At 45.7% G+C, this 23,866-nt stretch overlaps 2 protein-coding genes across 5 annotated transcripts in view; one reads left to right on the top strand and one right to left on the bottom strand.

The window, feature by feature from the left end:
• Positions 1-19,347, top strand: part of kidins220a (kinase D-interacting substrate 220a) — a 44,985-nt gene extending 25,638 nt beyond the window's left edge. For 2 of the 4 annotated variants that reach the window (XM_018683977.2, XM_018683978.2), the window contains exons 24-32: positions 7,411-7,589; positions 10,066-10,277; positions 10,820-10,933; positions 11,558-11,617; positions 14,736-14,852; positions 15,120-15,218; positions 16,117-16,335; positions 17,112-17,333; positions 17,764-19,347. In XM_018683977.2, coding sequence (XP_018539493.1) covers positions 7,411-7,589; positions 10,066-10,277; positions 10,820-10,933; positions 11,558-11,617; positions 14,736-14,852; positions 15,120-15,218; positions 16,117-16,335; positions 17,112-17,333; positions 17,764-18,675 — 2,134 coding nt within the window. In that variant the 3' untranslated portion in view covers positions 18,676-19,347. Of the gene's footprint in view, positions 1-7,410; positions 7,590-10,065; positions 10,278-10,819; positions 10,934-11,557; positions 11,618-13,473; positions 13,507-14,735; positions 14,853-15,119; positions 15,219-16,116; positions 16,336-17,111; positions 17,334-17,763 lie in introns of all 4 variants that reach the window. The other 2 variants (XM_018683979.2, XM_018683980.1) reach the window with 2 other exon arrangements.
• A 1,447-nt stretch (positions 19,348-20,794) lies between these two features.
• On the bottom strand, positions 20,795-23,391 carry id2a (inhibitor of DNA binding 2a). Its single transcript, XM_018683982.2, has 3 exons — positions 22,916-23,391; positions 22,525-22,585; positions 20,795-21,568 (listed from the first exon to the last, which is right to left on the bottom strand). Exons 1-2 carry the CDS (start codon positions 23,267-23,269, stop codon positions 22,529-22,531), a joined length of 411 nt encoding a protein of 136 aa, XP_018539498.1. The 5' UTR covers positions 23,270-23,391; the 3' UTR covers positions 20,795-21,568; positions 22,525-22,528.
• Between the last annotated feature and the right edge of the window lie 475 nt (positions 23,392-23,866).

Consider the following 23,866-nt stretch of genomic DNA (forward strand, 5'->3'; position numbering starts at 1 on the left):
CCAGGAGGTATTTCCATGGAAGATGGGAGTAAAACTGATAATTCAATCGCTCATTGCACTGCCATTTGCCAAGAGACCCCCAAAACATATGTGATTTTGTAAAGGCTGGTGTGAAACCACCTATGTCTTAATAGAGCTCTGGCTCCATCACCGATAGGATACCAGCATTGCGTCCGCATACCGGTGTGCTGACAGGCGACCTGACTGACGGGTGGATAAATAACAGGCAAAGTCAAAAAAGAATGTGTGGTAGGTGTGAGATAAAGATGGGTGGAAGACGATAAGAGAGGGCATAAAGAGAGAGAAAAGAGAGTCCGATCTCAGGAGGTAGAATGAGGTAAAGGAATCAAAGTGTGTGAATACTGTAGAGGATCAGACCAGATACCAGCAGGATTACTGCTAGATGAATTTGCCATTGGTATATTCGTGTCTCAGGTGTATTCATAGCCTCAGGTGATGCTGCTGCTCCAAGTGAGATAGTCCAGGTTGTGGACGCATACAGATACATGCATCCCCCTGGGTTCCACATGGCTGTTTACATTAGTACAAACTGGTCCTCTGCTGATTCCAGTTTAGTGTGTGTGTGTGTGTGTGTGTGTGTGTGTGTGTGTGTGTGTGTGTGTGTGTGCGTGCGTGTTGTGTGTGTGTGCGTGTGCGTGTGCGTGCGTGATTGTCAGTCCAGCCTGCATTGTCGTTCCACCCCTCAGGTGTTTGGCGGTGGTGACTCAGGCATGAATCAGCCTCAGCCAGCTCCACCAACACTCAACCCCCGCTGAGCTGCTCAGAATGTTAAAAAAAAAAAAAAAAAAAAAAAAAAAAAAGGGCAAAACAAAACATGGCAGCTACTGTGTACAGGTGACACAGGAGGGTGTGGTGTGTGTGCAAGGTGAGGTTTTGATTGCGTGTGTCTGTGTGTGTGTCTGTGTGTGTGTGCACGGAGGCGACCACGTGAGGAAGGAAAGAACGTCATGCAGCATTCTTTGTTAGAAAATCCTTAAAGCCCTTTTCATTTCTGCCTGTAAGCCGAGGTTGAAGGATTAGTCTAATTGGTCTGAAACAAGAGAACTGCTCTGTTCTCTTTTCTGTACAAAGCATAAAGAATCATTTCAAATGTAATAAAAGCCTCCGTTACACCTCTGACTGGCCTCTGCTCTTTAGTCAGTCTCGTCCATCAGCAACGGCGCGTTTTTGATTAACATTTAAATGTGACACTGAGATGGAGGGGGAAGAAGTGGAGGGCTGAGGAGCAGACATCTGCCTGATACTTTGGTATTTCTCTGGTGTTGAGCATTATTGCTGATCTCTCTTCTGCTCTGCCTGTCTCTTTGTGCTGGAACTGCTGTGCTGGAAGGTGGAGGGTTGGGTCGGGGGGGGCGAGGGACTGATTATAAATAGCAGCTCAGGGTTGCAAGAGGGTCAGCACTGCCCTTTAAGTGGACAGCAAGATTCGCCACTCCACCGCCACGGTACCCACGGGCACACTTAATAGTTCCACACACGTGTGTACACACACATACACACATCCGGCCTTTAACTGATGTTAACATTCTGGTCCTTCAAAAGTCAATGGAGGTTAGGTCCTTTTAGGGTGTGTGTGAGTAGAAACCACGCTGAAATGGCAAAGTATGACTAGGCAAGCGAGCAAGCCCAAAGAAGGCAAATTGAAGATTTTGCCTATATTGGGAGAGATCACGAGTGTCCTTTTCTACTCCTTTTCTTGTAAAGTAGCTCTTGATTTGGCGCTCGTGCCGCCAGCCACTGTATAGCTTAGGGATTTAGTTATCAGATTTGTCTGCTGGGGTCTCTTGAACAATGTCATCCAGGCTCTAAAGAAAGTTCTTTATAATCAGGACAGGCTTTTACTCTCTGCCTTTGACTCAGACACACATTGGACTTCATCTTTTTTTAAAAAATCAGGTTCTACTGTACAGCATTTTCTTCTCTCTCTCGCTCTCTCTCTGTTTAGCTCTCTTTCTCTCCAACGCTCACACCCACATTGACGTTCTCGCATCCCTCCCTCATCATATTTCTGATGCACTCATCCCACTCTGTGAAGTTAACCGGAGGATTACTGGTTCAGTCCGTGTATCCCAAGCTTTATTCACCACATTCATCACTCACTGTATGGATTTCAGCTCCATAACAGACTTATTCCAGATGTATTATCTGCCGCAGAAGAGCACATTTGTCTTCACTTTAGCAGTCCACCCCACTTAACTCTGCATACGGCCTATCAACTGGCCATTACAGCTATCAAACAACCACATGCGCTGATATGAACTTCGTGGTGCAATTAGTGTCATAATGAACGAACTCTACCATGGCCCTAGGATGCTCCAAACTCTCCTCTTGCGCATAAATCACCAAGCTGAGGTTTAGTGTTTTACTATTTGTCAAGAATGAGGCCTTAGTTACTCTGAATGGAGGGTTCAGTTAAGGTTTTTGGGGTCTGGAACAAGGAGGCTCCGTTTCGGCGCTACACATGAGTTTAATCAACATTTCAGGGAACCACTGAGTCCTGAGCCCGTCTCACCGAGAGGCCGCTCGCTCCGAAGCTGCTTGGTTTTTATCAGCCGGGTGTGTTTCCCATTAGCCTGCTTGTCTCTGTGGTTTGCGTTGGGATGCACAGGTCCAGCTTAGTACACGAGAGTTTCAATTATTGGACTAAACTTTGCCACGAATGTATATGGAAAGCAGACGCTGCCACAAGTTGTCAGTTGGCACTGCCAAGGCAAGGAAGCAAGAAAGAGAGAGAAAGTTAGAGACAGAGGGGAAAGTGGAGACGCAGGGTGTCCACAGTACTTGAAGCATTTGATTCAAATCAAGGAAATACGTCTGGATTTTAAGGAGACAAAGAACATGGCGTCATCTAAAGTGAAAACATATTTTTGCTCTCCCCCTCTGCCTTTGGGGTGGTGGAGGGCTTGGCAGCTTCCACTGTAACAATAACCTCTCTCAGCATTGATGCTGCATGTCCACGCGCCAGCATACTGGTCTGTCCCTCTGTCCACTGTTTTCCCAGAGAGGGCCTCACTGGTTTCATCCACGCGCTTGGCAGACACTGTGCCAGCGGCTCTGACATGACTCTGACTGGGAGAGGAATGTGCCGGACCCGGGCCTGGTTAACTTCTTCACCCACACATTGTTGTACTGGTCGGACAGTGTCTCACACTGAAACTCTTGAGCTTCTCAAACACAATGTGCACAGGCGTTTGTCTGTTCTGCAGGCATCTCTCTCTGTCTTTGGGCCCCTTTATGGAAATGTTTGGCAGCAAGACCACCTCTTTGTGGCATGCGTGCGCATGTCATCCGTAAGCACAGAGGGCAGCTGTAAAGCAAAGTCAAGTGGCACATTCATAGTTTTGCTGCCCAAAGAGAGGACGGAAGGGATAGAGTGATGAATTCTGCTCATTCCCGTCAGCTGCAGCGTGTGGGAGGTTGAGAGGAGAAGAAAGGCTATGCTCCAGTCAGCTTTGGGACCTATTAGCATTTGGATAAGCTCAGAAAGCTCTGAGTGGCCACACCACACAGAGAGTGGATGGACCTAAGCGCCTGCACTGCTGTGGCTATAAGCTGGGTCCTGTCAATGGGCCCATTGTGCACGAATGGCTGCCGGGATGCCTGCCGGCCTTTATCTCGTTCGTCCTCGGTCTGCTTGAAAGTAGCACGCCGGCTTCCTTGGCGCTTCAGCCCGAACATCCATCTTGTCATTTGGCAACTGATTGCCGATAAGAATGGCTTTGTTCATTTTGTCTGTATCGTCTGTTCACTGCGAGGATGACTAAGTCTGAAGTGATTTGTGTCAATTGCTTAATGCCAAGGCCAACAACTCATCATTAGTTATCTGCAAAGGATGTCATTTACAGTGGTTAAACCTTAATTGACAAACTGCAGTTGGCATTAAAGGGGTACTGTTTGTTCTGCAGCTCAACATGTTGGCTAGAATCGCTCTAATGAATTATCAAAGCTGTCAGATTCACTAGTTTTCCAATAATTCTGTCCTTCTCTCTAGTTCTCTCCTTCCTTCTCTTGCATTCTCCTTATCAGCCATCAGCCATCCACTGATTGGTTCCTTCCTATCTTTACCAAAGATCTTACAAGGCCTGCATTGAAGTTTGAGCTCCACTTTGTGTCTGGCCTGCCTCTCCTTCAGACATGTCTGACCAATCAGCTGGGAACGTCAGGAATGGACCTCTGACTCTCCGTTCTCTCCTTTTTTCTTTCCATCTGTCTGGGTGTAACTCAGTGATGGATGTCCTTGATTTGTTCTTCTCACCAGCTACTGGTTGTCTTTGGAAGTCGCAACTGTCTGTGCTGCTCCATGTTTTCAATGATACGACGACACGCCAGGGAAAACATGCAGGTCAGCGAAATATGGGCAGCTGCAGCTAGGTTTTTTAGGGTGGCATTGTCGATCGTTTGGTGAAACATTTGCAGGCTGAATTTGTATGTTGCATTCAGGATCATTCAGAATCTTAAGTACAACTTAAAAAGTTTGAGTTACATTATTATTGTTCTTTCTCATTTTTGGCACCAAACAACCAAACTGTGTGGACACACCAGAGCTATGTTAGATGTTCCTATAAAAAGACTCAAGATTCCTTAGAAAGTCTTTGGAGTGTGTTCTCTATATAGCAAAAGGAAATGCCCTGTATGTGTGTTTGTGTGTGCATGTGTGTGTGTGTGTGTGTGTGTGAGTCACTGGCTCCTGTTGGTCTGTGTCTGCAGACCCACAAATAAACAGCAGTAAGCCAGCTGGAAATTGGGAAAAGCACAGGCTTCTCCGAGTCTGTATACGGGTTAATACAGTTCATGGGAAAAGGAACCAAACACCCCCACACACACAGACACTGTACGTGTACTTGCACATGCGCACAAACACACACTCGACCTCCGTCATCTGTGCCTTTGAATTTCCCCCATCCTCACCGCCCAGGTGTCTGCGGTGGACATTACACACTGCTGTTTTTTTTTCTTGTCGACAGTGTTTGAAATCATCGCTGGTGCCGCTCACCGGTGCAGCTTGTGTGTGTGTGTGTGTGTGTGTGTGTGTGTGTGTGTGTGTGCGTGCATGCAGGTAACATCTGCGTCCCGCTCATCTTCCCTAGAAGAGGTCACATGAGCGGGGGGTTCATCTGTGTGCCAACATGGAGCTTCCTCGACCTTTTGGGTCTTGTTAAAGGTTCTAATGGAAGAAAACACTGAGAGGGCTTTGTCCACTGAGGCCCAGCTGTGCCTCTGTGTCTTCCCCTCTCACAGCCTGTTCTCTCTTCTTTCAGTCCAAGTGTGTCTGTACTGGCAGTTGGGTGGGGGCGATGGAGGTTCGGGTGACCCACCTGGGCTTGTCTGCTGAGAAGTGAATCTCTGCAGGAGGATCACACAGGGCTGGGGAAAGGATGAAAAAATTTAAATTTAGATTGCACTTCTTTGCCAAGCCTTACAGGTAGTTTTGTCTTCTTTTTTTTTTGACTTGGAACGTGTGCAAAATGAGCTGCAGCTTTCCAGTGTGATAAAATGATAATATCTACACATTTGATTTACTCATTTTTACTCTTTAGCATCTCAAAATGCCTCCCTAGGACAATCTTTCTGTATTTCTTGCCAGTCTAGTACATTTTTTTGGAGACATACTGCAACCACAAGGTCACAGGTTCACGCCCTGCAACAGCAGATGCGTCCATCACCAGCCATCTGTCCTGTCAAAATGTCCTTGAATAGAAGACTGGACCCCTACCTGTTCACTCACTGTAAGCAGTCTGGATAGAAGTATCAGCTAAAAGCCTGAAATGGAAGTGATGTAACTTGTAACTAAGTGTGGTTGTGTAACTAGTGTGTCCTTCTAAGGTCTCGTTTTTGTTCACCAAGAACCTCATGGGATTGGGACTGACGGAGACGTTTCAGCCAGTACGTTAACTGGAGTAGGTTAGCTGAAAGTTTGGATTATTAGCTAACAGTGCGCTGCGTTGAGTCCTCGCCAGATGCTGACCTCACCCTGACTTAAGCTTAGCGTGCTGCAGCAGTGGTTCTAATCATCCAATCAAGTCACAGAAAGGCCTGCCTGTGTTCACTCTCGAAAAACAGATCGGGGCCCAGGGAAAAACCCAACTCATCAGGCAGTGTTTCTCAGCAGAGCATACCAGTGCTCAGCACTGGGGTGGGTGATGTATGGGGAGGAGGGTGAGTCAGTGGGGGTTGATCTGAGAGGAGGGAAGGTTAAGCAGGAAGTAGGGAGAGAAAAGCATCTAGTGAGAAAATGATGAAGGGTTTCGGATGAGAAATGGAGGCAGAGATGAGAAAAATGTCTGCTCCCCGCTGGAGTCTCCTCATTCATCTGATAAGAGCGGCACATTCTGGTGATGAATGGCCGGTGTCATAAGTCACTCAGAGTTTCATATTTTCATGTCTGAATGATAGGATTAACGAGATGTACTGATTGCTCTGGGTTGTTGGTGTTTGCCTCCCTCGTAGCCTTGGCCACATGTTACTCTGTCCTTGATTAAACCGATATCTTCTTTAACCTTGTGCAACTGAAACCGAATTGAAATTTCCTAGCTCATAACACTTCAGCATTTGCACTCACTACTGATCTTTTCAGAGATGCTGCTGCCACTTCTAAACTACTGGTTTAAGCTTTAATTCATATTGGATGGTGCCAGAGTTCGTTCAGTTTTTGAATGATTTTTAAAGCTAATTTCATAAACTGAACACAGCAACGTTCTTAATATAATACAAGGTTATTTTCTCTGCAGCATAGACAGGAAAAAATACATCACACAATAATGGAACAATCTCCAAACATAGTGTTTACTTATAGCCTGTGATAACAAACATCATGTGAACTGTAGCAGCGCATCATGACGTGCTTCCGTCTGCTGCTTGCTAAATTACCCTGATTGTCATCTTCTCAGGTTTCCTCCTCTGTTGAGAAAAGATAACATCCCTCACTCTATCTGTCCTCGAACATCCCCCCTTTCACTATCTTGCCTTCTCTAAATCCAGTTATCTCTCTGCTCTCATGATGATGATGACCGTTGTATATCTCTTCAATCTTAACAGTACTGCTTGCTATTTCCTCTTTTCTTTTTTCATGAGAATGTGATGTTTTTGTGTTTGCGGGTACAAATGTACTAGTCAGAACTTAGTGTAAACCAACATGTTGACGCATCTGTGTCATATGTCAAGAAGGCTGCATGATTTATTGTATTATCCATTGGGTTTTCCACAGTGAAGAGTTGTAGATTTCAGTTATATAACAACTTTCTCTTTTCTTATTTCCAATCTACTGAATTTGAAGTCTTCAAATCATTAAGATTAATATTTGTAAATAGTGGTCATGATGAGTGGACCTAGCAAAAGTATCACTATTTTAACATGCTAAATACTCCCTCTCCTTTTCTTTTTCCTCTGAAGAATCTCCAAGAACATTCCCACCACGAAGGACGTGGAGCCACTGCTGGAGATTGATGGAGACATTCGTAGCTTTGAGGTCTTCCTCTCTTCCAGGACCCCCGTTCTCACTGCCAGGGATGTGGAGATGTTCCTGCCCTGCACCGTCAACCTGGACCCCAAACTCAGGGAGATCATAGCAGGTTCATACACACTCAGTACATAGTGAAGATGCATGAAAAAAAAACAGCATAAAATGTCTTAGTCTTAGTTGGAAAACCATGACAATCACATCTTGTGGCCTTTCTCAGCACACAAAGTTGTTCAGTTCTCTTGGAGATGACAAAACAACAACTAAACCATTTCCATGACAACAACAAACTGTGGTTTAAAGCCTCAGACACAACAAATAGGTTGGACTTTTTGTTAAGTTTGTTTCTGTTTTGGTCAGAAAGCCACAGCATATGATTCTCATTATTTTTAAACTCAAACCATTGAGTGACCTGCCTTTTAATAGAAGCATTTATGTGTTCTGACATTCACATGTAGTTATAGCTAATGTTGTTCACTTCACTCAAAGTAAATAACTTCAAATAAGTACAATGAGAATAAAGCTTTTAAACGTGAAATCTGTAACACGCCCTCTTTGCAGTTGAAATCAACAAGGTCACATAAACTGAAGTTCTTCAAAACTGAGGCGTGTTATTTATCCAAAAAACTGAATATGGCAATAGAGGCTGTGAACCTGTAAGACTCTCAGGTCCAGAAACTCTGCAATTATACACTGCATAAAATCTGATTGGTGCATTTGGGAATCTTCAAGGTCCCATCCTTCAGTTTTTACGTGCAGTGGAAACAGATACTTAAATATTAACAGATATCTCAACATAATGTTACTTTGTTTCAACAAAAAAGTTCTTTTTCCCCCTCAAGTTAGCTCAAGATAGAAGTGTTATCAGGCCTTTATTGTGTCATCATGTGTGTGTTTGTTTGAATGTGTGAGAGAGAAAGAGGTTTGTTGTTGTACAGTTATGTTTAAAGGGCCTAAAAGGGCCGAGTATACAATGGCTGGGAGAATTAGATAACTGTCCTTTATGTGATGTGTTGAAGTCAGTGCCAGCCCATTTGGCAGTGACATTACTCATAACATTGCAGCAGGGTCTGCTCTAAAATCGCCCACTGCAGGGGCTCTCAGAAACCTACAGTTTGCTTCTCATTTCCAAACAATCAAATGTCGAACAGATTCCCACCACAGCACTGTGCGATCAGGACAATATTTTCACTCGCTGTCACCAATCTGCCTCCAGTGCTGCAACAAATTTCGCAGTTTGTAGTTGCGATGACGCAATACTGCATCAGTATTAAACCGTAAGCCAGAGCGGCGCTGTTCTTTTGCTATGGTGCGTCAGAGTCCATTCAGCTTATACGGGAGTGTCAATGACGCCTAGTGTGAAGCTGCTGCATCATAGTGTTATGAGACCACAGAAAACACACACACAAAGTCTGTTCCATTAAGCCAAGGTTGAGTCATAGAGGGTGCAGCTGACCAAGCTTTGCAACCAGACGTCCAGTCTTTAAGTACAGTGCTCCTCTCCTAAAAGTGTGTAGGTGTGTATACACTGCACGTATCCATCAAGCATGTGTTTATTTGCGTGTGTTTGCTCAAAAGTGTGTAGGTATTTTCACCTCCACACGTGTCCCCGGGGAGCGGAAGGATGACCAATGCTCTTACCCAGTCATCCCGCTCCCTCCTCTCCCTCCGTGGCCAGCCGGCACTCGGTGCCCAGTGTCCTGTGGCCAGCCAGTGGGCAGTGCTGTCAGTGATACCCGCCCATGAGCCTGACTCACATCATAAGGCCCCCATTGTGTTCACAGGCTGGATTGGGTCTCACTCAGCGTGTCATTCAGCAGCCACTTGTATAACCAGGAGACATTCTGGTGCCTGCTTCTGTTTCTGGTTCTTACTTTCTTGCCAGCCACACAGAGCCACTCTGTTCTGTCCCTGGGCTTATTTAACTTTAATTTGGGAGGTTTTACCAAAGCTCCCGACTCAGCTCCCTACTCGACTCGAAGTCAGATTGATTTATGCGAAAACAATTGTGGCGAAGCACTTACGAGACAGCGTCTACGAGTTCACATGGTCTGCTTTGTTTGTTTACACGGGCAAATTTATTTGTCAGGGACAGCGAGGGGCTCCATGTGCCAGAGTCGTCACATGGCTGGTATATAATTTGGAAAACACAGAATATCAGCATGCCTGCTGGTTTGTGTGCAAACACAGTAATAGAAATCAAAGTGAGAATGGAATTCACAGTTGAAGGTCGTTGTAATCGTAACATCTGCGCTCGTTTTCTCTCTTGTTTGATTGTCTTCTATTTTGGATAAGGAGAACATGTTCAGGAACAACGTTCTTGTTGTATTCCCCGCAGTGCTTCAAGAATCTAGGAATTTTGTTCTCGTGTGTGCCGATTGTTTGATATCTATTTTTCTCTGTGGATTCACAACTGTCCAAACTCTCTAGAGATGATGAAATAAAGCTAAATTATTGATGTGTGGGTGGATCTGAAGGGTCTTTATAGTCATCGCCAAGACAAGATCGTCAGCATCGCAGATAAACAGTTCCTTCTCTCTCCCTCTCTTGTTCTTTTTTTTTTCTCCCCTGGCTCTGTCCTCTCTTAGATGTGCGTGCGGCCAGGGAGCAAATGCACATGGGAGGAGTGACCTATCCCACGCTGCCCCTGCAAGAGGCAGTGCCCCGTCCTCAGTCAGGTTACAGCCAGCACTCTGCCGCCTGCTCCCCGACAGGCTCCTTCAATGGATCTCTGCCTCCTCAGCCACACAGTGCCTACTTCAGTGGGATGACAGGCCCACAGCACCCCTTCTACAACCGGGTGAGACGCAAGACTCTTAAGGGCCTATCAGGTGTCCACATTGATGCAGAAAAGCCCAAGTGAAAATGTGATCTTCTTGATAGTCCAAAAATAAAGCCATTGTTGGTCAGGATCTCCACTACATAAAATAAAATTGGAATCAGTGGCTGATTTTTTAACAGTGGAAACTATTTCTGTTCCACTCACTGATCCCCACAACCACAAACAACCACACACCTTTCTGAATTTAGCTGCTCCATCCTCTGCACGTTATCATAATGTAGCATTGCAATGACCCACTTGGCAGTTGCACCGGAGTAAATTGTGCAGTTAACAGATCCTTGTGTGAACCATATGACTCTGGGTTTTGAAAAAAGCACCTCACTTCACATGAGCATGAAGTTAGTAATGTTATTTTTTCCCCACTGCATTTTTGTCACATGTGTGCCTGAGCTCCCTCATATGATTTTATGATTTTCATTTTGTTTTTACTTCCTCTCCTCCTCCTCTCCTCGCCCCCTCCTCTTCTCCCCATCCCCCCACCTCCCACTCTCCTCTCATAGCCTTATTTCCCCCATCATGTGTATCACCTGCCACGGCATTACTCCCACCATGTCCCCTCATCCTCGCGTCCCTCCATTAAACCACCCGGCCAACCTAAGGACACCAATGGACTTGTAAGTAAAGAAGTAGTGCTAGATCCACGTAACGTTTTGCTTTCATCTCTGCACTCGGGCAGATATACTACCTGTTGCTGCAGTTACGTTATGCAACAACATTATCTGTGTGAGTGGATTGATTGAAAGTTTAATCTGTCTTCTACATTGTCCTGAGCAGTTTCCCAGCAGTGCCAGTTAAGGGACATGTTATTCTATTTGTATTTAAAGTTTCCTGAATATAATAAAACTTACAAAGACTCAAGTTTAGGATATACTGCCATTATATCACTCAGTGTTTAATATGCTAGCAGGTCCATTGTGTCGACCTACAGCTGTGATCAAGGTCTGAGCTCCTTTTCTTTTTTTTCTAACACCTCCTTTTCTTTCATCCTCCGTCTCTCTGTCTCCCTTTCTTCTGTGTGATGTCATGTGTTTTACCATTACATTTTCCATTACCTCCCAATGTTTTTAATATCACCCTGTTTCCACTGCCCCCCTGCACCCAACCACCGTCCTGCTCATGTCGATGCTGATGGTGTGAGCCCAAACCCAGAGTAAAAAAGTGAAAGGTCATCCCATAAACCTGAACTCATTAGCCCTTCTCTCTATACAACCCTTGTCTCCATTCTGTGCCCACGTCAGGATGTTATTGCAGAGGATGCCAGAGAAAGCCTCCCCTCCTGTCCCTCTGACCCCACCATGGTAACCCGACTAACATTAGCTGATGAATTAGCACATGCACTGCACACATACACACTACGGAGCACAATGGATGTGCAACTAGTCCATCATTATCTGCCTGTTTACCTGATGCTTAAACTGCTTAAACCTCATTTGTCTATTCATTGTGTTGCATGCATGCCTGCATGCTCAACAGACTACTTATTTTGTGGCTGTGGTTTATAAAAACAGAGAGAACAAATATAGACAATCACACTTGGCCACTTGCCGCTGAATACTTACAATAAATACTTTAACTGCATCCGGTGTGACTATGAGCACCCGCTAACTCTCAAGAGAGGTGTGTTTTGTCACCAGCTGCACCATATGTAAATATAACATGCTGAATGAAGTTAACTCTGATATCAGCAGAGTAGCAGTTCCGATTTTCTTAAAAATGGATGTAAAAGTGTATGAGGAATGCATGGAGTTACACTGAAAATAACTTAAATCTCCACACCCAGATATTCACATATTTCAAGAGAAGGCAGCCGCTATTAGAACAATTTAATGATAACACTGCTCAGGAGATTTCTGCTCCACAAAGCCACTTATCAGGGCACTGCCAGCAAGCATTTAAAGGAGCTGTATGACAGATTTAAATATAGATTACTATGCAGTGTTCCTTCCCTCTATCTCTTCTCTGTCTGTATTTTTGAGTCTTTAAATTTTTTTTAATCCCTTTCTTTATACTCTCATCACTGCCTTAAATTTTTACACATTTTTCATTCCTCATATCTTCGCCTGCTCTTTTGTCTCCTTTCTTCCTCAGTATAAATTTCCTCAGTTTCTTCCCATTCTGGCTTTTCGATGTACATTAGGTCTGTCTTATCCCTTTTTTGGTTCACACTTTGTTTCTTTGTGCAGTGTTCATGTGTGCCTGTATTTCTACAAATCTGCAAATGTGGGTGTGTATGCATACTCGCTCATTTGTGTGCGACTCTTTGGATATGTAAGCAGGCCTAGCCTAGTGTAATTGCCTCGCTGATATAAGTGTGAGTATGGATTCCTCGGCCTGCCGGGATTATCATCAGAGCAACTGTTGGGGCTGGCAACACACACACACACATGCATCCACACACACTGACAATGAGCCCAGCGCTGGTAAAGCTTATCTCCTTACCAAGACGCTTCCTCCCTCACAGAGCTCTGTTTCCTCTTCCCCATCCTTCTGCCCAGCCCTGAGCTCAGCCCAGCTGTAATTACAGTCTTATCACACACACACACTGGGAAGGTTCACACAAACACGCACACACAAACGTGCGCAGACACACCCGCAGACATTTATGCTCACGTTCTTAGAACACACACTTGCAGTCTGAATCGAAGAGTTGCATGTATTCGAGGCCTTCCCCTGAATTGAAACGTCTGCTCTCTTTTTTTCCTGCGCGGAGTGAGAGACGTCTCATTCTCTCACTGGCTCTTTCTCTCCATCTCTGTCTCGTCCACAATCCGCTCTGTCTGCAAAGATTATGACTGTAAAAGCCCGCTGTCTCCAGTGAAAACAAAATCTCCTTGTGTAATAATTCTACTTCCAATGGCCTCTTCGTTTCCAGTCTGACGTGGCTGACTGGCTGGCTGTACGGCTGCTGTAAGGGAGCCGTCTCCTCCCCTGCTGTGAGGCAGATAAATGTCTGTCTGCGCTGTTGTTGATGTCTCTCCTGACACCCGATGATGAGTTCAACATGTGTGCAGCTTGTCTGTCTTTTCTGTCTTAATTTGCCCCCCCCTTTTCCTTTTTTACAGGTACAGTTCCAGGGCTTAATAATGTTATATATGTCTCTGTGCATTTTTGTCTCACAATTTGTCTGTCTGCTTCTTTTTGTCTCCTTATGAAGCATTTAAAGTCGCTGCCTTACAAATTAAAGCAGGTACACTTTCAGTTTCATGGCCACTTTCATCACCACATCCAATCTATTTTTTCCATCTTCCACCTATCTCTACCTCATCTTTAACGCTAACACAACGGTTCATGAAGCATGCTGTAGAAAGATCTCATCTCTGAGAGGTCAAAACACAACTTTAGGTCCTAGTCTGTATGTAGTAGTTCAGTAGATGCACTAACATAGCTCCATTCTAGAGAAAAACCTCTATTCTGTGGACATGAACAGTAGTTAAACTCCCTAAGCGCCAGTCTTCATCCTCTTGCCCACCACTACAGAAAGTTGGCACCTACTATTGTGTACTGTATTGTGTTAGCTGCTTATTTTTTTGTCTAACAACCATTCACTAGTCCGACTAAGCTCTGCTCTCCTCTCCCTCGAAACCAGAATCAAAGCCTGAGGGCTTAGTCTGAAGCCATGTCTTAATGGTGTTAATAGCCGGGAGAGAGAGCAGAGATGACGAGGGAGGGAGTAGGAAGAAGAGATGGGGGGGACAGAGCGATGGAAGAGAGCAGGAGGTCAGTGCAGGAGGCTGCGAGGGAAGGAATGTGAGAGGGAGGAAGGGAGGGAGGGAAGGAAGGAAGAAAGGAAGGAACGGGAAAGAGAGGGTTCACAAAGACAAGCAGAGCCAGAAGGAGAGGGAGAGCGGGGTGAGTGGAGAAGAAAGGGAGGGGAGTGGGACGAAGGAGGGTGGATGAGGTTTGTTTGGTTTGTGTGCCAGCAGGGTGGCATGTTGGCTGTCTGTGAGGCCTTAGACAGCATCAACAGGCCGCTGGCATTAGTCACATCGAGCCTTCGGAGCTCCTTGGCGGCCGCAGCTTCAGAGAGGCTCGGCTCAACAGTGGCTCACAGACTTACAGACTCCATCCCTTAAGTGTTGTGCACACACTTTAGTTGCTTATATATACACTGAGAAAAAGAATAAGAGGTAACAGTGTATTTGGATAGGTTGGCAGCTTTGTTTACTTTTACACTTACACTGTGTGACTGATAGAGAGAATTACTGTGTGGGATTTTGGTTTTGCACCTCTGTGTGCCTTGCAGTAACACGCCTGCACATCTCTTTGCCAGGAATTGTTGCTTGTCTTGCCCTAATCAGTAGGTTAGGAGTGATGAGTTGCTCTAACAGAGTGTGCAACTTTACCCCAGTAACCCTAACTCACCAAAACGTCTCAGTAAGTTGCCTGTTTTCTAATTATATATGCGTGTTTGCATAGGTCTCTCCTGCTGTCTTGCTCAGCTCTATGAGCACAGATGTGGTGTGTGAGCGTCTTAAACAGATTGATGGAATCGACCCTACCATGCTGCCTCAGTACACCTCCACCATCAAGAAGGTGCGTCTGTTAATAACATTTCAAAATTTGATCTATCTCTATTAAACATGACTGACCTTCTTATTGTAACAGCTTTCTGATACATTGCAGATATTTAATGTTTGGTTTCCTTTCACACTCTTTGCATAGCTTCTCTCCAGTTCCCGTTGCACTGCCTCCCCATGAGATTGTGTTGCACTTTTTTAGGCCTGGTCTAAATTTACACTCATTGAGAAATTCAATCAAGCAGTGAACAAACCAGTCTGTCCTTTTCCTTGTCCATGGCAGGCTAATATAAATGGTCGGGTGCTGTCCCAGTGCAACCTGGACGAGCTGAAGAAAGAGATGGAGATGAACTTTGGCGACTGGCAGCTCTTCAGGGGAATGGTGAGACTGGATTCCTCCCTCACTTTCTCTGTGGGCATCATGTGTATAACATATGAAGTTGTAAATGGGATTAAAGAAGATTTTTGTTTGCTGAATCAAATCAAAAGTGGGCCATTCAGTGGACCTAAATAATAAAGTAAGCATCGGTCCACCTACAGCTTTAACAGCCATCCCTTCATTACTCTAGAGTAAAGGCCAGAAATAGATTTACAATAGCATACATTCTCCTCTGTGATACTATGCAGACGCTCGGCCTGCCAGAGACCTCCTGTTGATGTATGTCAGCTCTTGTTTATTCCAAAAAGAAGCAAGACAGCATCGCTTAATATGACATCTTGTGCTGCGCTGAGATATTAGGATCGGAGATTTTATAATCCGTATTACGAGAAGGGCGCTAGTCATTCAGCCAGGAGTCCAGTCGGCTGAGCCGGGGCTGAAATCACTAACACATGTAGCCCGGCTCCGCTTCATCACATGTCAGTCTGTGCTCCTAATACCAAACCAGAGCCCCAGATTGGTCATGTTTTACCGGACATCTGATGCAGAGCTCACATAGGAGCAGCTGGAAATTGCAGCGGCCTGACGGCTCCATGTACTAACCACTGTTGTGTTGCCAGGATGCAGCCAGCGCAGCCATCTGGTTCAAGATGGCTGACTGATATCTGGATGAAGGGAGGTTATTGTCGGGGAGGAGTGGACAGCTGAATAGCTCTACTTAAGGAACAGCTCACAGTTCTTCTCTCCCAAGCACATGCTCTTGTTGTTGTTGCTGTATAACATACTTGTTTTGTATATCACATGCTTTGAAAAAACATGTTTATGACTAACTCCTGAGTCCTGAAGCTCAAATCAAATGACTTGTTGATCTGAAATATGGAACTGCGATGTATTTTTCCAGGTGATGGAACAACGTCACGGCGAAAGCCAGGCCCTGCTTCAGGATGAGTCCCGAGCCGTCAGTGAGCAAGGCAGCAGCGTGCACCATGGGGAGCCTAGCAGACGCTCGACGGGGGCCCAGCATGAAGCAGCAGCCTTCAGCCTCAACCTCAGTTTCGAGGAGCTCAGCGGAGCGGGGCTGGAGGAACCTCCGAGACACACCAACAACTCACACTGGCCGGTCAGTTCCTGTTAGGAGCTTAGTGTAAATATACCACTACCGCAGATATGATCACACACTCACATCTAGCATGTGTGTGCACATTATACCCGCCCATATACAAGTGCAAAGCAGATAAGAACTGTAAAAGTTGCTGGCATAAGCATACATGTGAGCATGCTAACACTCACTTAAGGGATCACAAGGTCACACATCCCAAACTGCCACATGGCCACGTGTCCTCTGCACCAAACAGCCATTTAGCCAGTGTGTTAGAGACTTCACATTAGTGTGGTTTAGAGTGAGAAAAGAGAATGACAGAGGAAGCCCACAGTGCTCTTGAAGATGACAGAATTAAAAATACACACACACACATACTGCGGTGCCCCTGTTTGTTATTTTCACCTTCCCTATTCCCAATTTGCAAAATCTCCGAGGCACGAGCAAACGCTCACACGTAGACAGCTGGCTCCTGCCGCTATTTTACATGATCTCACTTTGTGATCTGTTTCAAATTCAAATCATCCAACAGTGAAAATACACCACGGCTTTCATTGCCGCTCAGTCTGTGTTCTTTGCCAGTAACTTTTTCACTGTATCCAAATCTTTCTGAATATGTCATTGGTTACTAATGTAATGTAACTGCCACATTTCTATATTTATTACACTGAAAAGTTATGCACCGTAGGTTGACAGCCCACAACCGTAAAGCCCTCTCACTCTACCGCATAAACATATTCCCCGACAAACTCGCACGGATGTTAACACACCGGCCCGGCTCTTTCTCGTCTCGTCAGGTGGCAAATCACCGCACCTCGAGCATGTCCAGCCTCAACTCCCAGGAATCCTCTAATGACATCTGCAAGCTGACAGACAAGCAGCAGGCTGAGTATCGTGATGCCTACAGGGAGTACATCGCTCAGATGGCCCAGCTGGAGATGTCCGGCGGCGGAGGAGAGAGGCCCGTGCAGCCCCACCCCGGACAGTTCCTGCAGGCTGCCAGCTCAGAGGACAAAGGGGTGGGTGGACAGTCACAAGTACACTGTCGAGTTTTTGTCAACGCATCACTGACGGCATAAATACTTTGGTCAAATCAAGAGTGGAGGCTCCCACTGTCAGATTACAGGAAAATAACTTGTGGTAACTGTTGTCATTAACTTGTGTGGACGTAGTTCTGAGGTCAGCCTGTATGTTATGTTATTCTAAAACTTGTGTTTTAAAATGTTTTATTTCTCTGGCCTGCGCAACGGCAAAAGTCTTATTCTGGGACGGGAAAGGGGAAATCATTGCTTCTTGCGTTTCTTAATTATTGGCTTATCCTCTCTGTTTGTCTTGGCACATAAAGGAGAGACAGGAATCCCCTCTTCAGAGGCCTCTCTGCCAATAGCACAGGATACTGTGCTGTATATTTTCATGTCGTTCTCACTGAATTCTCTTCCCACTCCTCAGGCCAAGGAAGGAGGTGACCAAGACGGCCGCAAGTCCTTCAAGAGAGGGTCTAAGACTGGAGATGCCACAGATTTCCCCTCAGGGACCGATGCCCAGCCCCTAGACCCCATCAGTGAAGAGGATGAGAAGCTGGACCATAGCTCATCCTCCAGGACGCCGGGCTCCAGGAAGAAGGCAGCTGGGTCATACTACCACAAGCTGCCCAACGACGAAGACTCTGGCCCAGAAGAAGCCGACAACACCACACCTCTCCTCCACAAAGAGGCAAGAGCTGGTGCTCTGTCTTCCCACAGAGCCTCCCAGCCCGCCGGGCTGCTCACCAAGCCAAGCTTCCTCACCGAAATACTCCTGGATAAGAAGGACTCTTCCGACTCGGGGATGCGCTCCAGCGACAGCTCCTCGAACCGCTCCCTGGAGGAGGCCGAAGGAGACGCCGACAGAGAGAGAGACGCCCTGAAGCCCAGCCTGATCGAACTGGAGCTCGAGGGGTTGGTGAAGAAGAGGAGCCTCCTCCCCAGCAGCCTGAGCGACGCCACGGTGGCCCGCATGTCCATCTGCTCCGAGGCTCCGTCCGAGGCCAGCCTGATGGCCAGCAGCCCCGATGAAGGGTGGCCGTCCAGCGAGGTCAGCAACCTCAACCGCAGCGCCAGCAGCACCACCCTCAACAACAACACGAGCAGCCCGACCGACACCAACACCAACACCAACACCAACAACAGCCACCGGCAGCAGGCTAACATAACAGGCACACGACCCATCACCACCTCCTCCTCCACAGGTGTCGACGACTCGCCAGCTGTCATCATCACCCCCGGCAGCAGCAGCAGCACCGCCAACACCACGGCTGCCACCATCCACAACCAGAACCTGCGCACCATCAGCCTGGGAGACGAGAGAGAGAGCGTCCTCTGAGGAGTCATATGTGTTTGTTGTTCTGAGAAGGGTCATATAGGCTGTTGTACTTGATGTTGTTAGTCGAGATAATCACTCTGCCGATGTTGTGATGTGTTCCAAAGAATTAGAGTAGATTCGTGTTCTACTGTTACAAGAAAATGTAGGGAACGTTGGCTGTGATTTGTTGGAAAAAGCACATATCTGACACATTCATAAATACGTTTTAAATTTGATGACACCAAAAATGTTTCAGTCAGGTCAAACTGGGAGTGCTTTAACTTCTTTTTTATGTTAGGAGGCCTTTTGCCGTCCCATGTGTTTGGATAGTTACAGTGTGATCTCTCTATCATGTGGATTTGGTGCTGTGATGTGGAAACAGTGTGTTTAACGGTGAAGTGTTACATGTTGTGGTCGTTATATGTTACGGTAAAAAAAAAGAAAGTGTTGCTTCGGGAAACGTAGTCATGAGTGAGAAAAGTCAACGTTACAGAGGTGTCTTGTGCCTGTAGTAGTCAGAACATTTCAAATAGCGTAGGCAGTGTAGACTCTTCTACAGTGTTTCGTTGGTAGTCTCTGTGACAGAAGAAGCGCATGCACTTGACTCCAAAGTGCCAGTAGTCTTTTCCAAAGTTCCTTGTGAAACTGTGTTTTGTGAATCAGTAAACATTTTGACTGTGTGGACCCTTGAAATCAGTGTCACGGTTTGTCTTTTTCTGCTCTTCAGCTGCGCACAAAGAAGCCTCTGTGGACTAGAATTTAGCTGGTAAATAAATTAGAACACTTCAACAACTTTTTTTTTAACCATTTAATATTTCAACTAATGCAGATGGGAGGGCGTCATTTGAAGGTTACGTATTGTCCGATAGATGGCGCACTCTCCATACAAACGCGCTGTAGGCTGGTGGCTGGGACACTGCCTGTCAGTTTTATAAATACTGAGAGAAACTACTTCAGCTCAGTGACTCCCAGAGTTGCGGGGACTTGCTGGGCTCTTTGAGAAGATTTTTTTAATTATTATTATTTATTTCAGTACCTTTGCATTTAATTGTAAATGAATGTTAATTAGAATTCGTATAGAAAAGATCATTTCCTTAGATAGTTCTCGCGTGTTGTCATCAAGTAAAGAGTGAGCTTTACACACTTGAAAAAGATCCCGGTAAGTGGTCCTCGGGGTGAAATCATTTAGATGTGGGTGTGTAGCCTAATGGGCGGGTGAAACTATTTGTAGAAGCCATGCTGTATTGTTTAGAAGGTGATGATTGACAGGTGAGTTTCCACTACAGGGCAGTGACTCTATCACCCAGAAACCCAATCATTTATACCTTCATGTGAGCAGCACAGTGCGCACTGCCTTGTCACAACAAGTGCCTCTAAGGGCAATTATTAACTGGATTCTGTAATCTGTAAATCCTCGGTTTGCTTCACTGTCTTCATATTCTTTTTTTTTTTTTTTTTTTTTTTGTCAGCTGTCCTCAGGTGCTCTCACTTCTTGAGGTAAAGTCGGTGTTATCTCTAATCAACTGACAGAAGAACCGGTTTTTGAAATGAGGGATTTTGGAGACAAAGCAACACAGGTCCAACCAAACTACGGTTTAAAAAATCAGAAATAAAAGAGGTTGCCGCTCAATAAAGTAAAAGCCTGTTACTTGTGGAACTGTAAGGCATCACCTTAAGTTAAATTTCCATAATTGTCGTTTTATTTTTTTCCCCCTAACACAGCCTACAGCCCTGTGCATTAATGGTTCGGTCTGTCACGCCAAACCATTTTAATCCCATTTACTTTACATAGCATGTGACAAAGTAAATGTGCAGTTCAGTGCGCCCTAAATAAGCTTTTTATGCAACCGTGTGCCTCCAGGCCATGTTTCGCCTCAGGGGCGTGTTGACGCCGTGTTTTCACTATTATAGGTCACATACTGAAGGTCTGATAAGGACACTTTGTTGTGGGATTTGTTGCCGAAGTGCGTCACATGTTCACCGTACACATACAACGCGATCATGCCCGAGTTCCTATGGGGAGAGTCAGTTCGGGTGCACAGCTGGGAAACGTCGTGTTTTTACGTACCGGTTTGATGTGAACCACTGACACAGACACTGAATTCTCACCCTCTTCCCCGCCACAAATGAAACATTCAGATTGTGTTTTTGATTTATTTTTGTATAAAAAAGGTACAATTTACATTACTTTTATAAAAAGTTTCAGCATAATTAAGTACAACATTACACTTTTGCAGAAGTTTCAAATTCCTGCAACTATACAAGATAAACTCCCGATAAGGAGTTCACAAGGTTTCATTCTTTCATTTTAACTTTTTTCTTCTTTTTTTGAAACAACGTCCAGTCCTTCATGTGCCAACAATTCTGACAAGACAAGACTAAACTTTTTACAGTAACTAACCAAGTTGTCTTTTCTATTCACGTTCCCACCTCCGCAAAAAAAGCGAAGACCTCAACAAGGAGAGAAGGGAAGGGGAGGGGGGACGGGGTTGAAGGTGAGGGTGAGGGACAGGGGTGGGTAAATAATCCTTGTGACAAATAATCTCGTTTTTTTTTTTCCTCCCACTGTCGGGAATATAAACGCTGCCTTCCATTTCCAGAAAGGACCCACAAATTAAAAATAAAAAAAAGTCTTAAGTTAAATAATAATGAAGTGTCCAAACAGAAAAACACATCACATAAGATTGTCCCATAATAAGCAAAAGTCTCTTGATTTCAGCGTCAGAGGGGGAAAAAAAAATTGACAAAAAGAGAGATCCAGGCCTGGAGGACAGAGGTTGGATGGTGGTAGTGGTGGAGGGGTGGTGGGTGGTGGGAGAAAGTCCTGCTCCCCAGGTCCTGCGCACGCGCTCGTGTGTGTGTGTACGTGTGTCTGTGTGGTGGTGGTGTGTTTTTTTGCGTCTTGACCAAACACCTGCAAAAGATTGAGAAAGAGAGGCGTGTTTAGAAAATGCAAACAGGGCAGAGATCCGGACAGACTGGCGCCAGGGAGGAAGCCGCAGTTTTTAACATTTAACCAAACACTCCCAATACTAAGCAAACCCTGCGCTCCAGATGTACACACACACACAGAGAGAGAGAGAGGGAGTGAGAGAGAGAGAGAGAAAGAGAGAGAGGGAAGGGAGGACACACACGCACACACACACACTTTTCGCACAACTTCAACCTACAATCTGGGGAAGAATCAGCGTAATTGCCGCTCAGCTGGCGCCTACCCACTTCTTGTACCAATTATGTGCAGACATCGTAGTAGCAGCAATCCAAACAGCCATTATTTTTCCTGTTGCAGATGCTCTTCATTATAGACACAAGAGGGTATAATACAACCCTGACGACTGCTACTTATACTATACAGTAACCCAAGCAGCCTGGAGCGAATACCGTTCATTTTTATTTTTAATTTTTTAAAAACTCCCATGTATAAATGTCTTTAGACCCTGACAGTGGATGAGTCACAGAAGTGCGCGATTAATGCGATAAATCTTTGGATCTGGGTCACCTTACTGACACACTGAAGTCCTGAGGTAGCCCCGTGCATGATGTGACCTTTACAATTAGAAAAATCATATGATCAAAAAAAAAAAAAAAAAAATGGATTCAAGTCAAGCCAACTGTCCATGCCTTGTCACAACTGACGCCCCAGTGTTGCAGCGTATTCTTGTGCAAATATAAAAAAAAAAGAAGAAAAAACACATTGGGACCATTTACAGGCAACGCGAGACCCACATTAGCGAGGAGGAACAAATGGGTTGGTTTAAAATGTGGTAATTCTAACCCATTCTGCTCCAGCAGACTGAGAGACAGGCTGTAGCGGAGCCTTGAAAGCCCTGGACAGAATGCAGCAGCAGACATTGAGCACAGCCTACTTACCGCTTTAACGATGCAGAGTCCGGCTGTCATCTGTCATCAGCTCTGATGGCAACTCCGGGGACTGAAAACAAACAAACAAACAAACAGACCCAAATGTTAATTTCTTTGCGCAGCATCCGATCGGAGGTGCCTGGCGTTGGCAACAGTGTTAAATAGGTCGACTATCTTTCCTCATCTGATTCTGAACAAAAGAAGAAGAAGGAAGGGGGGGAAAAAAAGAAACATGCCATTTTCTTTTCCAACAAGCCATTTTGTGCGAGTTACGCATTGGGCTACAAAGGCGCAACGGGCTATGCGCACAAATAAAAAAAAAAAACACTACATATCTCCTACAACACACCGGTCTATCGTTTTCTAATTAAAGATGCTTATTTAGCTACGGTGTAATTACCTGTAATGACAAGATGCTGATATCTGTGTTGAGGGTGGTCAGGGGGGTCCTGGACGGAGCCTGCCCCGGCCGCGCGGGGTGATGCAGGCTGGTTAGTGCGACACTGGAGTCCAGCGCAATCTGCAGGTCCAGGATGTAGTCGATGACATGCTGCAGGATTTCCATCTTGCTGACGTTCTTGTTCTGGGGGATGCTGGGCACCAGCTCCTTCAGCTTGGAGTAGCAGTCGTTCATGTTGTACAGCAGGCTGAGCGGGTCGTCCACGGGCGTCTTGCTCCGAGAGATTCCCAAGGAGTGCTCTGATAAATTCGCGTTGTTTTTCCGGAAGGACCGCACGGGGCTTATTGCTTTCATTTTCGCGAGCGTTTGCGGTGAGCGAGAGGCGCTTATTTTCTGCCTTGTGGTTCGGTTTTCTTGCTTCTTTTTAAAGTCCTGTTTTCAGCCAGACGGTTCAGCGTTCAGACTGGATTACTAAACTGTCAGTGTGGTTTATATAGGCAGCGGGCTGGGCATGCGACACGGGCGGGTCTAACGCGGTGATTGGGAGCGGTCGCCGTGTCGCTCAACGCCTCCTAGCTCCGCCATTGGCTCGCTTCGCCGAAAGCCCTCCCCTCTTCCTCCGCGTTACCAGTGGCAACGCGAGTTGGGAGGCGGAACCCAGAGGGCGCTTCAGCAGCTCCGGTGGGCAATTTGGGAAAATTAAGCCCTTACCTGTTTCTGATCAAGAAAATTAATGATTCGCATGGCTGTCAATTGACTATGGCAAGATGTGAGCACGCGCCACTGCCTTTGCCTGCACGGTTTAAATCTGATCTTGTGGTTTTGTCTTGGAGAGAAGCAGAAGTGTATGTGGAAAAATGCACGTAAAAATCAAATAGAGATCAGCCAGAATAAAAAAAAAAAACTAATTTATACACACAAGAGAAGAGTTTATGTTTAATAACTTCACAG

The sequence above is a fragment of the Lates calcarifer genome, linkage group LG19, assembly GCF_001640805.2.
Source record: "Lates calcarifer isolate ASB-BC8 linkage group LG19, TLL_Latcal_v3, whole genome shotgun sequence".
Classification (NCBI taxonomy): domain Eukaryota; kingdom Metazoa; phylum Chordata; class Actinopteri; family Centropomidae; genus Lates; species Lates calcarifer.